The sequence below is a fragment of the Carassius auratus genome, chromosome 49 (assembly GCF_003368295.1).
Source record: "Carassius auratus strain Wakin chromosome 49, ASM336829v1, whole genome shotgun sequence".
Taxonomy (NCBI): Eukaryota; Metazoa; Chordata; class Actinopteri; order Cypriniformes; family Cyprinidae; genus Carassius; species Carassius auratus.
Window position 1 is genome coordinate 14,298,365 of NC_039291.1, and position 18,551 is coordinate 14,316,915.

The 18,551-nt window shown below is 42.2% G+C and overlaps 1 protein-coding gene across 5 annotated transcripts in view; it reads left to right on the forward strand.

The window, feature by feature from the left end:
- LOC113066320 (ras-responsive element-binding protein 1-like) overlaps positions 1-18,394 on the forward strand; it is a 46,908-nt gene extending 28,514 nt beyond the window's left edge. For 4 of the 5 annotated variants that reach the window (XM_026238210.1, XM_026238211.1, XM_026238214.1 and 1 more), the window contains 9 exons: positions 3,355-3,444; positions 3,603-3,766; positions 9,093-9,243; positions 9,333-9,475; positions 11,303-11,492; positions 11,603-14,129; positions 14,243-14,407; positions 14,515-15,288; positions 15,402-18,394. In XM_026238210.1, the coding sequence (XP_026093995.1) occupies positions 3,355-3,444; positions 3,603-3,766; positions 9,093-9,243; positions 9,333-9,475; positions 11,303-11,492; positions 11,603-14,129; positions 14,243-14,407; positions 14,515-15,288; positions 15,402-15,910 (4,713 nt within the window). In that variant the 3' untranslated portion in view covers positions 15,911-18,394. Of the gene's footprint in view, positions 1-174; positions 2,721-3,354; positions 3,445-3,602; positions 3,767-9,092; positions 9,244-9,332; positions 9,476-11,302; positions 11,493-11,602; positions 14,130-14,242; positions 14,408-14,514; positions 15,289-15,401 lie in introns of those variants that run through there. The other variant, XM_026238215.1, reaches the window with a different exon arrangement.
- The last annotated feature ends 157 nt before the right edge of the window (positions 18,395-18,551 follow it).

Below are 18,551 nucleotides of genomic sequence, written 5' to 3' on the forward strand. Positions count from 1 at the left end.
ATAAGTCGCATTTATTTAGAACCAAGAGAAAACATTACCGTCTACAGCCATGAGAGGGCGCTCTATGATGCTTAATGTAGGCTACAGAGCGCGGCTGTAGACGGTAATGTTTTTTCTCTTCATTAATTTTTATTTCATTTCTCTTGGTTCGTGTCAAATTAATTTTGCTAAGTCGCACCTGACTATAAGTCGCTGGACCAGTCAAACTATGAAAAAAAAGTGCGACTTATAGTCCGGAAAATACGGTATACAAAAGTTTGTCCTGATGAGAAAGTTGGTAGTTTTAAATATGTAACCAGAGATTCCACCATTGTGGCTCATCACCACATCATTTTCCATTTTAGGTTAATGCATTTAAAAACACTGTGATCTACAGCAGGCACATTTTGCATATTATTTTTATTGTACTGTGATTACATAATATGCTAAATCTAATCTTGCACTATTTAGAATTAAAGTGAATTGGGATGCAGCATTAAATAATGAATAGCTGCTGCTTTTATACATGTGTTTTCATGGTTAGAATGAAGTACAGGTGGGAAGGACTTTATGGATGCTGCCATCCTGCTTTTAAACAGAAAGTGACAAATGGGCTTCTGGCATCTCAATCCACCTTTTGTCCATCTTGGCTGCATCACATGACTTCCATTAGAGCATGCAGTTCATGCCTTAACACCCCGGTGTGGGGCAACAGGTGTCGCTTTTAACCCCTTAACACTCCTGTGGAACTGTGGGGGGAAGTTAAGTCTCTGAAGTTTTGGATCTAAACCCTCCTTAAGTGTGTTCCTCCCACTTTTGAAAGAGCATTGTTCTTATTTACATTCTGAAATTTTGGCTTTAGGACAGTAGCTATAAAACCTCAAGGATGTCAAATCTGGAGACCCGTATAGAAATTGGTGTGTGTGTGTGTGTCTTTTAGCCAGTATGCAGTGTTTCACCTGGGGAGGCTGTAGTCTAGTTCTCATGCCTCTTTCGCTCCTTTTGAGGAAAAGTAAAGAAGCTTATAGTCCGTTGTGTAATTTACTGGATTAACTGAGAATAAAGAGACGTGCCAAAGCACAGAACACACCAGACAGGTGCTGTTAAACACAAACATGCTCGGACAAAAACTGGTAAAAAATAAAATGTTGCTAAGAGGTGTCTGCTCAGATGCACCACGTGAATTATAACCAGTGGGAAAAAAATGGCATGCCACATGATCTTCAGAAATCATTCTAATATAATCATTTGCTGCTCAAGAGACATGTATTATTATCAGTGTTGAAATGATTTTGGATGTTTTTGTGGAAACCGTGATGTATAGGAAGTTTGTAATATTTATAAAAGTCTTAACCATCATTCTTGATGAAGTCAATATATCTTTACTGATTGAAAGTCTTAATTTATGCAAAAAAAAAAAATTCCTGATCCAAAACCTGTGACCTGTGGAGTTTTTTAAGCAGGTCAGTATGACTCAGCGAATCGTGGCGATGAAATGAATGGAGACTTCCTTCTATGACGAAACTATCACTTCCAGTTAAGGTCAAAAAGCAAACGCTGTCTGTGAATGACACTTCCCCTCATAACATGCTGAATGGTAAATATGCTCAGCTTGAGCAGTCGGCGCTCGCTGGTCCTGAACTGAAGCCAAGAGAGTCACCGAAGGAAAACAAGCCCTTCGCCAGCGTGCCACCAGAGGAAAAGGAAGTGCTCTTCTCTTCCTAGAGATGTTTTTGAAGATTCCACTCGTGTGTTTGTAGATCATGTGGGCGTCTGTTTAGGGCTGGATTTGTGATGACTCACACCTTCTCTTTATCTCCTTATAAATATCTAGTATGAGACGGCTACGCATTTATTTTGAGACATCATACAAGTAAGAGTACGTCATACAAACAGAAGAACAGGAACTGATTGTCTCGCTGAGCGGGACAGTGCTGCTATGTTCACATTTAAAGGAATAGTCCCCCCAAATGAAAATTCGGTCCTCATTTACTCACCCTCAAGTTGTTCCAAACCTGTGTGTGTTTTTCTTCTTCTGTTGAACATAGAAGATATTTAGAGGATTGTGGCTAACCAAACATTTGTTTGTCCCCAGTGGGGACCAGAAACTGAAGAAAGAAACTCGTACAGGTTTGGAACAGTTTTAGGGTGAGTAAATCATGATCGAATTTTTATTTCAGTGTGTGTGGTGTCAGTTTACACAGATTTCCACACAAGGAGAAAGAGGAAATGGTTCTTTTAGATGCTCTACATGAAATATACAAACTCGAACAAAACATACTTGGAGGAGGAGAGGATTTCATTGATTTTAAAAACACTCACAGTTCCTACACAGCAGATCTTCAGATGATCGATTGTTGTGTGTGTAAATGTGAGCTGTATTGCTGTGGTTTATGTGGAGCTGTGGAGTCTGTGCTCCGTGGCTGATGTAGTTCTGGGGTTGAGCAAGTGTTTACTTAACAGTGAATTTAGCTCAGTATCTCACACACACAACGTGTTCTGACAAGACACTCAAGGTCGGAAGACAAGGCCTCATTCCTCATATGGGTTTTTACCCACGCTGCTCAAATTATTTCTGAGTGTGCAAAATGATGAAAACAAGACTTTAAACCAAAACACTAGCTTTTGTTTAATAATGTAATATCACAGCTGAGTTTTATTATTTAATTTCTCTAATATGTTTTGTGGCTTTTATTCCATTAGCTCTGAGGCTAATCTACACTACTGTTCAAAAGTTTGGGGTCAGTATGAATTATTATTTTTTTATTTTTGAATAGAAATTACACTTCATTTCAACAATTCATCAGAGAATCATGAAAAAAATATAACAGTTTCCACAAAAAATATTGGGCAGCACAATTATTTTCTAGATTGATGATAATCAGAAATGTTCCTTGAGCAGTAAATCATCATATTAAAATTATTTCTGAAGATCATGTGACACTGAAGACTGGAGGAATGATGCTGAAAATACAGCAGAGCATCACAGAAATAAACTACATGTTAAAATATATTGACATAGAAAATAGTCCTTTTAAATTGTAATAAATTTACACAATATTACTGTTTTTATTGAATTTTTTATCAAATAAATGCAACCTTGGTGAGCAGAACAGACTTTCAAAGAATGAGTTGACCAAAACAAGTGATTTAATAAACTTGAATAAAATAAATAACTTGACAAAATGAAGATACACATATGCACTTTAAAACATTTGCGCATCAAAGTCCCAAAAACAGCTTTTGTGTCAACGAGACGTCAAATTTGCATCCCGTGCTTTGAATCGCAAGCTTTTGTCACATAGTATAACACAATGCTCTGTGCATGCTGTAGAGATATATAACTACATGCGGTTCATCTCATATTTGTTCCAGGAAGCCAAAAATGACAGCGGGTGTCTCGTCTGTCCACTGTGTGATAAGAGCTTTCAGACCCAACACCAGCTCACCATGCACATCCGCCAGGTAACATGCTCTTGTGATTAAAGTCAGCAAAGATGGCACAAAGTCAAGTGCCATCTGCCCGAGGGATTTCAGAAGCCACTTAGACAGGACAATATATTGAAGAGCCTGTAATGTTAATTAACCTATCGAGCTTACTGACCCAATTGTCTTTTCTTCAGCACAACATTGATAGCGGGGCTTCGGACCACTCGTGCAGTATCTGTGGGAAGTCTCTGAGCTCGGCTAGCTCTCTGGATCGTCACATGCTAGTGCACAGTGGAGAGAGACCCTACGAATGCTCTGTGTGCCATCAGACCTTCACCACCAATGGCAACATGCACAGGTCAGTCGGGGTTTTCAAACTAAAAATGATTTGCAATCTGGAGCAAATATGTGTCATTTTGGTTAAAGGTACTAACTTTTTTTAAATAACATTTATGAAGCTTCTTTATATTTAATCGAATTGATTAATTGTGCATTGATTTATTAAGTCAGTTCTGATTTCAAGTTCTCTTTCAGCTAATAAAGTGTAATTAACAAATTATTATTTTGACGAAGTATTGAGTGCATGATTTCATACACGCACACCTTTGTAAACCATTGAATATTCAAACTCAACTGATCTTAAATTCAGTGATAAACAGTAGTGAGTAACTGTACGTGTGATTTAAGGGAAGGGAGATGTGTGGGAGTAGCATGGCCATCCGCCCTAATGTTTCGTCATATCTTCTGTTTAACTACTGAATGAGCTGTAATCCTAAACTTAGCGCTGACTTTGTCTTGGTGGATTTAATGTTTGTTTGTAGCAAAATGAGTCATATGCAGTCATTTCATTGTGGCTTTCATGCCGATCTGATTTAAGCAGAACAGATTTGTCACTGGATATTAATTTCATGAAGAAATGTGAGTGGTGCTTAATTTGCCACCATGGGTGTTCTGGCTGATTGCCAGGATGTTGATTTGGGGTTGCTACAGTGTTTAAGTGGTTGCTAGTACATTTCTATGCAGTTGCAAGACTGTTCTGTGTGGTTGCTAGGGTGTTCTAGGGTTGCTAAGGTGTTTTAAGTGGTTTCTGTGGTGTTGTAGAGTTGCTATGGTGTTTTACCTGGTTGTAGATGCATTGTTCTACAGCTTGCTAGGGTGTTCCTGAGTTGCTATGGTGTTTGTAAGTGGTTGCTAGGGTGTTCTAGAGTTGCTAAGGTTTTGTAAGTGGTTGCTAGGGTGTTCTAGAGTTGCTAAGGTTTTGTAAGTGGTTGCTAGGGTGTTCTAGAGTTGCTATGGTGTTTGTAAGTGGTTGCTAGGGTGTTCTAGAGTTGCTAACATGGTTTTGTAAGTGGTTGCTAGGGTGTTCTAGAGTTGCTAAGGTTTTGTAAGTGGTTGCTAGGGTGTTCTAGAGTTGCTATGGTGTTTGTAAGTGGTTGCTAGGGTGTTCTAGAGTTGCTAAGGTGTTGTAAGTGGTTGCTAGGGTGTTCTAGAGTTGCTACGGTGTTTTAAGTGGTTGCTAGGGTGTTCTAGAGTTGCTAAGGTGCTGTAAGTGGTTGCTAGGGTGTTCTAGAGTTGCTACGGTGTTGTAAGTGGTTGCTAGGGTGTTTTAGAGTTGCTATGGTGTAAGTGGTTGCTAGGTGTTCTAGAGTTGCCAACGTGTTGTAAGTGGTTGCTAGGGTGTTCTAGAGTTGCTACAGTGTTGTAAGTGGTTGCTAGGGTGTTCTAGAGTTGCTACGGTGTTGTAAGTGGTTGCTATGGTGTTCTAGAGTTGCTAAGGTGTTGTAAGTGGTTGCTAGGGTGTTTTAGAGTTGCTATGGTGTAAGTGGTTGCAAGGGTGTTATAGAGTTGCTAACGTGTTGTAAGTGGTTGCTAGGGTGTTCTAGAGTTGCTACGGTGTTGTAAGTGGTTGCTAGGGTGTTTTAGAGTTGCTATGGTGTAAGTGGTTGCAAGGGTGTTATAGAGTTGCTAACGTGTTGTAAGTGGTTGCTAGGGTGTTCTAGAGTTGCTACGGTGTTGTAAGTGGTTGCTAGGGTGTTCTAGAGTTGCTACGGTGTTTTAAGTGGTTGCTATGGTGTTCTAGAGTTGCTAAGGTGTTGTAAGTGGTTGCTAGGGTGTTCTAGAGTTGCTACGGTGTTGTAAGTGGTTGCTAGGGTGTTTTAGAGTTGCTATGGTGTAAGTGGTTGCTAGGTGTTCTAGAGTTGCCAACGTGTTGTAAGTGGTTGCAAGGGTGTTATAGAGTTGCTAACGTGTTGTAAGTGGTTGCTAGGGTGTTCTAGAGTTGCTACGGTGTTGTAAGTGGTTGCTAGGGTGTTCTAGAGTTGCTACGGTGTTGTAAGTGGTTGCTATGGTGTTCTAGAGTTGCTAAGGTGTTGTAAGTGATTGCTATAGTGTTGTAGAGTTGCTCAGGTGTTTTACCTGGTTGTTAATGCATTGCCATACAGCTTGCTAGGGTGTTCTATAGTTGCTACGGTGTTGTAAGAGGTTGCTATGGTGTTGTAGAGGTGTCTACGGTGTTGTAAATGGTTGCTATGGTGTTCTATAGTTGCAAAGGTGTTTTAAGCGGTTGCTAGTCCATTGCTAAGCAGATGCAAGAGTGTTCTGAGTGGTTGCTATGTGGTTGCTAGGGTGTTTTAAGTGGCTGATAGTCCATTGCTATGCAGATGCAAGAGTGTTCTGAGTGGTTGCTATGTGGTTACTAGGGTGTTCTATAGTTGCTAAGGTGTTTTAGGGTGGTTGCTAGTCCATTGCTATGCAGATGCAAGAGTGTTCTGAGTAGTTGCTATGTGGTTGCTAGCGTGTTTTAAGCGGTTGCTAGTCCATTGCTATGCAGATGTAAGATGGTCCTAAGTAGATGCTATGTGGTTGCTAGGGTGTTCTATAGTTGCTAAGGTGTTTTAAGTGGTTGCTAGGGTTTTCTAGAGTTATTACAGTGTTTTTTGTGGTTGTTAATTGCTATACAGCTTGCTAGGGTGTTGTGAAGGTCTTCAAAATATTTGGTAGGGTGTTCTGGATGGTTGCCAAAAAAGGATTTTATTAATACATTAGAGGTTTTTTAACATCTCTAGCATAGATAGTGCAAGTTCCATTACATCTGATGTCCACATCCGTTTGTAAAAGCATCATTTCAGAAGTTGAATTGTTCAGAGACGTATGTTGGGCTTTTTAGAGAAGTGAAAGCTTGTTGGTTGATTACATCCCTCAGGCCTCACCCTGCCTTCGCCTGCGCTGAAGAGTTGCTCAGAGGATGAGTGCACCACTAAGATAAATGAAAAGGCGTTGTTTTGTTTATGTATGTTGGTGTTCATATAACGTGTGCTACCGCTGGGCTTCGTCAGCTCTGTAGCCTTGCTTTTGTTTAAGGAGAGCGAGCTTTGCAGGAAGTGAAGAGTGACTTTTTAAACACCTCCCCCACCCGTCGCTTCCCTCCAGTTTTGGTCATGGTATCTTCTCCCAGCAGGCCTTGCTGATGGAGGGGGTAAACATGAACTTCCTCCCAAGGTTGCGAAGGTTGATGGTGATGTGCATATGGGGGATCAGTGTGTGTGTGTTTGTGTGGACAGCTCTTAGCAGTTGTTAAAGGGCCCCTGGGTAAGATGGCTTGAATAAGCACTCTGTAAATTGCAGAAGTACAGTGAGATTGTAGGCCGGAATTGGAAATACTATGCTACGTTTGATTTGCATGGAATGTGTGGCTATGACGGATGTGAAGGGAATCTGGTTTTTCTACATCTGCTGTTAGTGTCCTGATAAAATCTCATCTTTTCCATGGTATTTTATGAGGATAATTGTACTAATAATGGTTACCAGGGGGTTCTTGAATCATACGTAACTTTCAAAACTGCTTTTTGGTGTTCTGGAAATATGTTTTGTCCAGTGAACAATTGGTAGACTATGTTTTTAAACAACAGTACAATCCATTATACTATTCCTCACAGTCTCGTGTCAGATTCCTGTCACAGATTCCTGTCAAAAACAACTAACTATTGGCCTTACTAAAGTCTGTTGGACCAAGCTGAGCCCATTTTTTTTTTTTATATATATATTCTGGTCTCTAGATATGGCTATTTTTTTTCAGCTGATGTCTTCTCATCACTCGTGTCTTTAGCATGAACAGTGCAGGACGATGTACATGCCAAGTTTAATTCAGTTTGTTCATAGTTTTCCCTATAAATATCAAGAAGCTTTTCATTCTAGAAATGAAACCTGATAACTAATATTTTAGCATGTTTTCAGTTCTGAAATGATAGTTTTGAGGCCTCATGTATGTCCAAGGAAGATGTCCATGTAGTTGACGAGGAGGCAGCCATCTTGTGCCAAAGCATCACATGGTTAGATGGGGGCTGCGAGAAGTCGAGTCACTGTTGCCTTGGAGAAAGTTCACCGCTTCACAGAGGAGAGTCAGAGTGCGTCCTGATTGGTTGCTCTTTTGCTTTTAGTTACACCACTGAACAGCCACAGGTTTGCAGGGGTGCCCTTGCTCTGACATTGCAACTTTCTGACACCACAGTGCCCTCTATCTGTGCTCTGTGGGAGCGCAATGGAACGCTTGGATTGGATGGAATGAACCTGTTTATGCATCAACAAGTTTTATGATCCTTTACAGATTAGCCAGCCTGCTCATGAAATGTCCATATTGACATCCTTCATTCAAGGACAGGAAACTTCAGTCTAGTGCAGTTAGAACAATGTTACAGCCTCATTACTCATTACATTTTAATTCAATTGAAACTCTGATTCAGTCATGCCATCAATATAAACTCGAATTAGTTTTTTCCAGAGGATAAGCTGTCATCCTATATGAGGTTACTGTGGTGATGATTTCCATCCAATCAGAGTTTGCTGACTTAGCAGTGCTGGTTTTCTGTGATTGGTCAGAGGCAAGGTCAGAGTCCAGAGCAGAGAGATATAACAGACTGTCAGGTCCTCACACGGGTGTCCAACATACTGCCTGCTATTAATAAACCACCGACTGACCAGAGTGAAAACTGAGACCTGCAAGACCATGGGATGTCTGACCTTTTTTTACACTTGCACATGCATGTACACTTCCAAAGTACTTTCATGAGATAAACTTTTATAGGTACACAGATATAAACCCTTATTTAGAGCCCTTCCTGGATATTTGCTTCATTTGAAATTTGACCTTTGATTGTACAATAAATATAAATCTATCTGTCATATATAGTTATAAATTTAAAGTCTGCTTGAAACTTTTACTTGAGTCTGACATCTTTTTTATTTATCTTTATTGGACATCCAATTTCTCACTGGTTTCCTCAAGATTTCTCTCGATAACAGAGGATCAACTTCTTGCAACATTTCCGCTCTCTTTTCCGTTGATCTCTACCCGCCATTTTGGACTCACATAAGCACATATAGAGGCTGTGGGATAATTGCATGAGTTTCCAGACCATTAGTATCTTCCCATTACAGTCCTTTCTGTTGGCTCCCAATGGGATGAACAGGGGTTCCTCTACACTAATTTCTACAGTATTATTCACAAGCTATTCATCCATCAAACAAGTGGAAGGCATCTGCAAATGTCTCTTCCAAGAAATTGTTCCACAATCATTAACCCTGTAGTTCCCAGGCATTTTTCAGAGAGCAGAATCATTTGTGATGCTCAGTGTGAAAGCTGGTTTGTAAAATGCAGTTATAAAGCACACTCTTTTGTCTATTTTCAGACACATGAAGATCCACGACAAGGACTCTGCCAGCTCCATCCCCAACAGTCCAACTCTGTCTCCACCTAAGCGACGACGTCACTCTGCAGCCAAACGCAAACTAAGCCATGATGAAGATGGTGAGAAAACGGAGGAGACAGCCAGCAAAAAGGTAAGTGTAGCTCCACCATCTTTCCTGTGCCCTAAGATGGTGTTCTCAGATTGGGCTACAAATAGCTGACGGTGGCCTGTGTTTTGCAGGTCAAGGAGGATAGCATAGTAGATGAGCAGAGTTTGAACAGAGGACAGGAAGAAGTCTTGACCTGTCCTATCTGCTTTAAGACCCTCACCTGCAGAAACGACTTCGATGCCCACGTGGAGACCCATCCTGACACAACTCTGAGGTATAAACCCATACATCAGTAGATTCAGTTCATTCAAAAGTGCTTCCAAAAACAATATGAACATGTAACACCAACACAAACACAAGAGAGGCATGAGTATAATTCAGGACCGAGAGGCTTAGTAACAAAATACTGTTTAGGGTTTGATAATGGAACAGTTCTGGCCCTTCCTACCTTCAGTTTTCCGTTCAGTATATTATAGCTGTCCATTAAGCCCAGACAGGAATGTTGTCCCTTTGTTCGAGGTGCGAGTTGTATTGCAGGGGGACGCCAGTAGCTGCGGCTGTAGGCTGGATCCCTGCAGTTGCCGGGAGATATAGTGGCATGCTTTGTGCTGGAAAAGTCATAATTTAACACATCCGAATACAGACGGCTCTTGCTTACAGACTATGCAAAGGGATTTTGTTTCAGTGAAATTTGGTGCATGTTAAAAACATGTTTGTTTGTCTTGTTGAGCAGGTTTGATCTTGACAGTTTGGAACTTTAATTGTTTTGCTTATTGAAATGTTATTCTGAAAAGTTGTTGGCTGAGAATGATCATACCGACATGACTGTAATCCTGTCGACGTGTCTCCCTCCCACTCGTGAGAGGCCTAAGAGGTTCTCCCCCCCCCCCACATATGGCCCCCAGGCTTAGGAAAAGGGAGTGGCACATAGAGGAAAGAGGGAGAAATGGAGGGCGGGGGGGGTTGGGTTAATGAGACACAGGAGGAGACTTCAGGAAGATGCATTCTGTAGGACATCTCTGTAGTAGTGTGTGCATGCGTGCATGCATGTGTGTAAGATTGTAGCTGTATCCCTAGAGATGTCAGACTGCAGAATATTCCTCTAAACTCACCTATCCAATGGGTTGCTCCTCTGGTTAATGGATAGCTGTATTGCGTGTCTCTGGGAGAAGGAAGTTGGCAGGGCCTGTCTGATTGTGTTTCAGAGCAGCGTTATTGTTGTATGGAAGTACTGCAAATTTAGCACTAATCCTGTGTAATCACAAGAGCTAAGAGTGCTAGTTAAGAGGATCTAGACTGCTGTGAATTGGGTTCCACTCTTTAGAGTTCTAAAAGCAGCAAAATAACTACACATACACACATGCAAACAGACCCAAGTAATGCTTTCCAGCATACAAATGACTTTTCTGTCTGACCCAAACAGCCCTTCCAAATAAGACAGACACTCCCATATATAAATGCTATAATAAAACGAAAAGTTCTCACTCTGAAATCTGATTGGATGAACCACATTTGAAGCCACTGCAGAATAGCCAATAGAAACAATCCTGCACAAGCATCCTGGACAAGGCATGGTTAGTGCTTGTTGTAATTATAGGTAACAGTGCTTGAACTCTTTATAACAGACAAGCTGAATGCTTCTCGTGGCTTTCTCACGCAAAACGAGCTGTTTTTATATAATTAAATCATTCTCAAGCATTGGTCCTTAACCTGTTATCAGTTTAAGGTATTATGCTTCTCAGGTGGATGTGCCGCTATACTCTGCCTTACATTGCATTGTGTATGTCTACTGAGAAAAAAGCAGCTTACAGTCCCTGTGGACACGTCGTCACCATGATCAGGGGCAGAGCATGTGACAAGACCAGTGCACAGTGTCACAGACATCAGCCAGCTGTTGCACCCTACAAATACAGAAAGAGTGCCATTATAGGCAAGGGTGTGGTAATCATCGACTTTCCAGCTCATAGTTAATTCACTTAGGAAATCCCTGCTCTATTTTCCCTGTGCAGATGTCTCAACAACACACTATAGATTGGATGCAGTATTTATAAAACATTGATCTTTTGATATCAGCACCTCACATTAGTATTTTTATTCCTAGATGTGATTTATGCTGCATCTCATTCCGGACACACCGAAGTTTGCTCCGCCACAATGCAGCTACCCATAAGCAGCTACCCACAGACCCCAACGGACGACCCTTTATTCAGAACAACCCATCCATTCCTCTTGGCTTTAATGATCTGGCTTTCATTGACTTCTCATGCCTGAAGTTCCCTCAAATTGCACAGGTAACAGCCATGGTTAAATTTTTTGTGGTTGATCTGCACAGTATGTTATATTTCTTTAACTTGTCTGTAATATTTGAGAGTTTAAGCCTAGATTTTATTTGAACCCACAGATTTGGTGTGAAACCAACCTTCGGCGATGTACTGGCAAATTCCATCGTTTTGTATGTGACACATGTGATAAAGCATTTCCTCTTAGCTCAGCTCTGGACTTGCACAAAACCTCACACGAGACTTCACACGAGACTTCACACGAGACTTCCAGTAGCACACAAGAGTCAACTTCACCCTTAATTATGAAAGATGAGCCTCCCACTCCTGAGAAAAGCAGCTTCATGGACTCCCTGGGCTTGCAGCACATCTCTCAGGTTAAGCCTGTCCCCTCAGAAGATGATGTCCAGCAGGCCAAGCTTGATAGCATTCGGGTTATCCACGTGGACCAGAATCAGTCCTCTGTCCCTCAGGAGGACGGCCTTAGTGAAGGGGTTAACCTGTCTCTTGTAGACCCAACGACTCTTCATGGTTTGTCCCATCAAGAAGCTCTCAATCTGCTGTCCCTTCAGCCCTTCCAGACTGGTTTTATTGTGCACCCAGATGGTGGTATGGTAGTGAAGCCTGTTTGTGGTGAAACCAGCATGGAACTTTCTGATTTACAACAAATAATCAAAGTAGCTTCTGCTGCTCCTAACCAGATCACTCTCCCACCCTTATCTAAGGCGCCTTGTAGTGCCGTGCAATCAGGCTACAAACAGATGCCTCCACTCAAGCCAAAGCCATTGGTGGCTCCCAGAACCAGTATGGTAGCCTCAACTCCACCACCCCTATTGAACACCCAGCAAGCGTCCTTGGGCTGTATCAGCCCTAGCCTCCCACCCCCTGCCAGCCACCCTATCAAGACAGTTTGGGACATCTCCCCATCTTCCTCATCCAATTCTGCCAACAGCCAGGTTTCAGCAGAGAGGATACAAATGGAGGCAGATTGCATGGGAGATGCCCATACCCCAATGGACATGGATGAAAGACATATCAAACAGGAGAATGGCAAGTTAGAAGAGACCACTGGAAAGAAGGGAACATCTCAGAAAGGCTTGTTTTCTGGTGTGCTGCAGGCACATATGCGATATCATTTTGGCATCCTACCCCACCAATGCAATATCTGCGACTACGTGGCCCCAGACAAGGCAACACTGATTCGTCATTTGAGAACACACAGTGGTGAGCGTCCCTATGTCTGCCGGATCTGTCATTACCCATTTACTGTTAAGGCTAACTGTGAACGCCACCTTCGCAAAAAGCACATGAAAAACAATCGCAAGGAGATTGAGAAAAACATTAAATATGTGACATCGTCCACAACCACAGCAGACATACTGGAGCAGGTTGGAACTAGTGAAACTACTTGCCGCTTCTGCGGGGAGGACCTAAAGACCTTCCGAGCCCTGCAGATTCACTTGCGCACACACAATGGCTGCCAGCGAAAGCCATTTGAGTGCAAGCGTTGTGGAGCAGCCTTCCTTGCCAAGCGGAACTGTATCCATCACCTTCTGAAACAACATCCAGAAGTCCAAGAGCAGGATATTGAAGAGCACATAATCACTCTTCTAGCTGCATCAACCCCAAATAGCCCAAACCCCTCTCCTCTCAGTGGGGTTTCTCCTAGCACTGTTGTGCAGCCTATCAAAGTTGAGGACCTTAGCTTTTACAACATAGATATGGATCAACCTCTGGACTTCTCTAACAAAAGTCATGGGGGCAGCAGTGCTGGAAGTCTGAGTGGATCTCCTGGGATCAAAACTGAACCTGTCTCTTATGACTCTAGCATGGAACCAATTGACCTCTCTATTCCTAAGAATCCTGTAAAGAAGCTCAAAAAAGACATTGAGGCCACATTGCCAAGAGAGGTTAAGAAAGAACAGTCATCCATTAGCATACTTGCACAGGCTTTACAGGCCGAGAAGTCCATTGATGAGAAGTCCCAAACTCTTGGATGCTACCAGGTCCCTGTTGCTTTGTCCTCCAATGCTGCAGGAAGGCTCTTGCGTTTAAAGCCACTGCTTCCTAAACCTTCCTCTGCTGCTGTGAAGGAGCTTCCACCACTAGCATCTATTGCTCAGATCATTTCCTCTGTTTCTGGTGCCCCTGACCTTCTTAAACGGGACAACACTAATAATCTTCAGGCTGATTCTGATACACATGGCAAGCAAGACTCACCAGATATTTTGACACAAGAGTTTTCTCTAGGGAGCTCAAAGAGGAGGTCTAGGAAAAGGCTTTCTAACAGAACAGTAAAAGAGAAACCTGTGATGAATGCCACAGACCCAAGTATTGATTTGGAGTCTAGTGGGGAGTTTGCTAGTGTTGAGAGGATGTTGGCAACCACTGATGCCAACAAGTTCAGCGCCTATCTTCAGACCAACACAATTGAGTTGGCAAGAAAAGGTGGACAGAAGCCAGGTGCTAGTGACGAGAAAGAGGTGAAAGATGAGAAACACTTGCTGGCCCACCAGACTGTTCAATCCCAACACTCCAAAGGAAAGAAGAATGCATACTCAAATTCTGTGCAAAAGATGACTTGCCCCTTTTGTCCCAGAGTTTTCCCTTGGGCAAGCTCGCTTCAGCGCCACATGTTAACACACACAGGTGAGTCTTGTATGCAGAGTTCTACAGGATTTACAATGCTGATGTACATCATCTCTTTTACCCCTCATTTATGAGTAATTTATTTTCTTGATACTATTTTGTATTCCTTAAAGGTCAGAAGCCATATCCTTGTCCCCAGTGTGATGCCTTCTTCTCAACCAAGTCTAACTGTGAGCGACATCTTTTACGCAAACATGGCGTTTCCAACAGAGTGCTTAGACGCAATGGAGCAATACCCAAGTCTAAGGACGCAGAGGAAGGCTCACCAGAGAGTGCAGGTACCAACATAATATATTAAAGAACCTTTGAATTGCTTACGTACTTTAGACCATGTTTTTTTTTTGTATCTGTTGATAGAAGTGTAATGGGTCAATGTATATTTCAGAGAGTGCATCTGAGACGGAGCTTCTTGTTAGTGAGGCTATGGATCTCACAAGATCAGACCCTGAGAAGCCTTTAGCATCTGACGCTGAGAAACCTTCACCAGCTAAGCCTACAGAAACAGCCATGGTAGAGCCTCTTCCTCACAAAGAAGAGGAGGACCCAACAGCCCTAGAGTCTTTGAAGCACAATGACTCAGAAAAAGAGGATGGCGATTCCCATAGCAATAAGACCCTTGACTTGACCTTTGTTTCCAAATCGCAGGACCTCAAGATCCCTGAGAAAGACCAGCCACAGTCCTCTCCTGCAGCACATGGTGACATGTCTGACAAAGCAACACCTCAGGAGGAGTCCAAATTGACCTGCAAGTGTTGCAAGAAGAGCTTCCGCTACGCCGCCACCTTGACCAGACATGAGAAAGTTCACCAGCAGGATGTAGCATCAGACTCAACAAATGGACCTGAACAAAGCCTCACAAAATCAGACGACCCAATTATGCCTTGTGAAAATAAGAAACAGGTTACAGAGGAAGAGGTGGAGAGTGTAAGAAAGGGCACAAGAGAGAACGAGGGTTCGGGCAGTGTGGTGGATAGTGGATCTGAGGAGGATAAAGAGGAGAGGAGTGATGAAGAGGGACCTACAACTGAACCAAAGAGTGCTGAGGGAGAGACTGAAGAACCTGGCAGCAAGCCGGACAAGAGGAAAAAGGTGTGCGGTATATGCAACAAACGTTTCTGGAGCCTTCAGGACCTCACCAGACACATGCGCTCTCACACAGGTATTGACAATACAAAAAAACTTACTAGATTGGTATAGATCATTCATCAAAACAGAGTTCTTGTATCTTAATAAAATAAAGCTGAATGTTTTTAATGGCTTGCTTTCTAATAGGTGAGAGGCCTTATAAGTGCCAGACATGCGAGCGCACTTTCACCCTTAAGCACAGTTTGGTCCGACATCAGCGAATCCACCAGAAACTACGTGAAGCGGATAGCGATGGTTCGACTTGCGGGGTCACAGGTGGACCAGACGAGGACGGCTTCAGCGGGCGTTCGGCTAGCGAAGGCGAGAGCACACCCACCAGCACCAATCCACCCTCTGAGAACGAAAGCGAATTAACAGACACTGTGAAGGAGGAGCCAACCTCACGGGAGAAAGAGGAGGATTGTGGACCCCCTGCGGAAGCTGAAGAGCTTAAACTAACCTCCAAGACGAGACCTGCATCAGCAGCAGAGACACCCAAAGAACCGCCAGAGGAGAAACCAGCATCAGATTCACCCACCACATCCGACTTAGAGCCGTCGGAGGGATTCATCCAAGGTTTACTGGAAATCCACACCAAGCCCACTACTGAGCACATTTTGCCCACCCCCGAGCCGCCACTGCTTGGAGTGGAGTGAAGAGCGACTCTTTTCTAGTTTATCTTACCTAGTGGTGAAACGTGCTTCGAGAAGAAGCAGTGCCATATAACAAAAGTACATTGCAATGAGAAAAAAGAAGCAATGACTTGTTTCCAAGTGCCTTTCTACTTTTTTGCTATATCTTTATCTGCATTTTTCTCGATTTAAAGTTGATTTTTATAGTATTTTACAATGATCATTATGATTTTTGTGTGTGTGCGTGTGTGTGTAATCCTGAGAGAACTACTTTAAGCAATATATGAACAAATTTGCATATCATATTGAAGAGTTTTGCAATCTGTCGTATGAAAAGCAAGTTTATACCCTTATCCAGCGACGGCTGGATTAACAAGAGGACGTGTTTCTACTGAAAGGCTTGTACCTTAAGTGCATAACTGGAATATGCAAAGATGACTTGTTCACCATAGGGCTTCTTCGTTGCTGTTTGTCCTCTTTAACTCGCCAGTAATTTCCCCGTTTTAATTACAGACGCTTTCAGAGTAAGTGTTTTATCACAGAGATCTGTCATTCTGGGTGCTGTGTCAACTAAAGATGTTTTGGGGAAACATCCGAGGGTCATCCTCGGAAAGATGATCAGCAGCTGTCGCGTTAAGTATATGGGCAAAGTATAAGAGCTCAAAACAGGTGATGAATGTCCAGCTGTGCTGATTGTGTCAATGTCTTGAGTTAGCATTAACGTAAAATTTTTTGGCACAAAACGATGGTTTTTAATGAGGGATGGCAATGTTTTTAACTTAAGGGCTCTTGAATTACTGTCCCTCAAGCCCTGTCTCAGCTACTTAAGAATACAAAAATTAAAAAAAAACAAATTACAGGAAGCCCATGAGTTATGAATCTGATGTACTTATGAAATGTGTAACTGTGTCGTGTTACAGTCTTCCAAAAACATACATTTCTAAGCCTTACTCTTTCGTCTTAGCTTTAGGCAGGTGTCTTACTTTCTGCCGGGCTCACGAACTAGATTTCAGGTGTACTTGAACCCTGTCGCCCTGCTGCCTCGAGTCAGGATGTGGTCCTGCAGCGCTCCTCAGCCAGGAGGACCCCGATGTCAATCACACGTTCTTCTGTAGTGTTGGATCTCTTTGACCTCTCAGTTTTATGAACTCATTTTGTAAAGAAACCTCAGACACAAACAAAGCAAAAACCTCAAAGGGCACGGAGACTGTTTGAAATCATGTGGACTGGTAAGCATCTCCGAATATAGGTCTCCCGATTTCCTGGAGAAGACATCTACCAAACGGATGCCTGTTGATCAGCATGCCGGGATGTGAATAGGAATTGCGTGGAAGGTGAGAGAGTTTGCCCCTGATTGGATATCAGGTTGTGTGCGCCCCCTAGTGGTGAAGATCTAACATCTCTGCTCAGGCACGAGACTTGTATTATTGGATGAACTTGAATGCAATCGCAATCGCTTTCTCTATCTGTGTATTCCGGGACTTCTGCTTCTCCCGATGCCTTTTCCTGGGTTCATGTTGAGTGTGTTTTGTGTTGGTTGTGTGCAGACGTGATTGGTTTCCTGGTAAGAATGCTCACAGACTTGTTTTTAATGTATTTATTGTGACACAGTGGGGGTGAAGAAGTAAATGTGGAGAAGCCATGTATTATCACAATTATGCTGCATAAAAAAATGATTCAAATTCAATACTTAGCATCCCAGCTCTGATCTGGGTCATAATCACTTTTGATCTGAAAGCTTTATGTATATCTTTATATGAATTTTTTTTTTTTTTTTTTTTTTTAGAATGTGTGGACTGTTTCTGTTATCTTTATTATATTATTATGATGGTGATTTATTTCAGTTTGACAGAGAGATACAAATTTGTTTTCATTGATATATTCTTTTGCATATAAAACTGTGAAATTTACTGTTAATGTTCTGCTATGGGTGAATCTTTAGGGTAGTTTTGCATGATAACCTGTTTTGTTGTTCAGTTATAATTTTTTGTATGTTTTCGCCCCACCTGCCCCCCGCCCCCCCGCTCTGTCTCACTCTCAGGGTTCATACAGAAGTCTTTCTCAAATCATCATTTTTTTTCTTGCAACAAAAATTTCTCTTCACCTATGATTTCTAAATCTGTTGAATCATCAATCACTACTTTTTTAGCACTTGACTGTGAATTCAAATGAACAGGGTGGAGTTATCAAATCCACATTCCACTCATGGGTTTTCTACAAGGTATGTATTTCTTTTTCCCTATTTTTTTTTTTTATCCTCCCGTCTCTTTAGAAAAATGATGCAGAGGATTGGAAACCTGTCACTGTTAGACGTGCTGACTGATGTAAAAGGGAGCTTTGTGTCGCTGCTACACCCCCAAAAATAATTCTACTGGACTTGAATGGAACCAGAATCACCAGAACATTTTTGGTACACTACTCTTGTTCTTCGAATGAGTGCTTCAGAATCAGAAATGTAAGCTGTTCTGTATCAAAACTATTCAAGCAATAAAGATATTTTAAAGGAAATGTGTGGCAGAATTTTCCTCCCAGAAGGCAATCTGCCATTTTAATGCACAAGTTTGTGTTCTGCAGTCTGTAATTATAGTGAAGGTCTATACATTTATATCAACTGATGTTGACACCAGTTGTGTTTAAAGTCACATACTGTCTGCGTAGGCAGTTC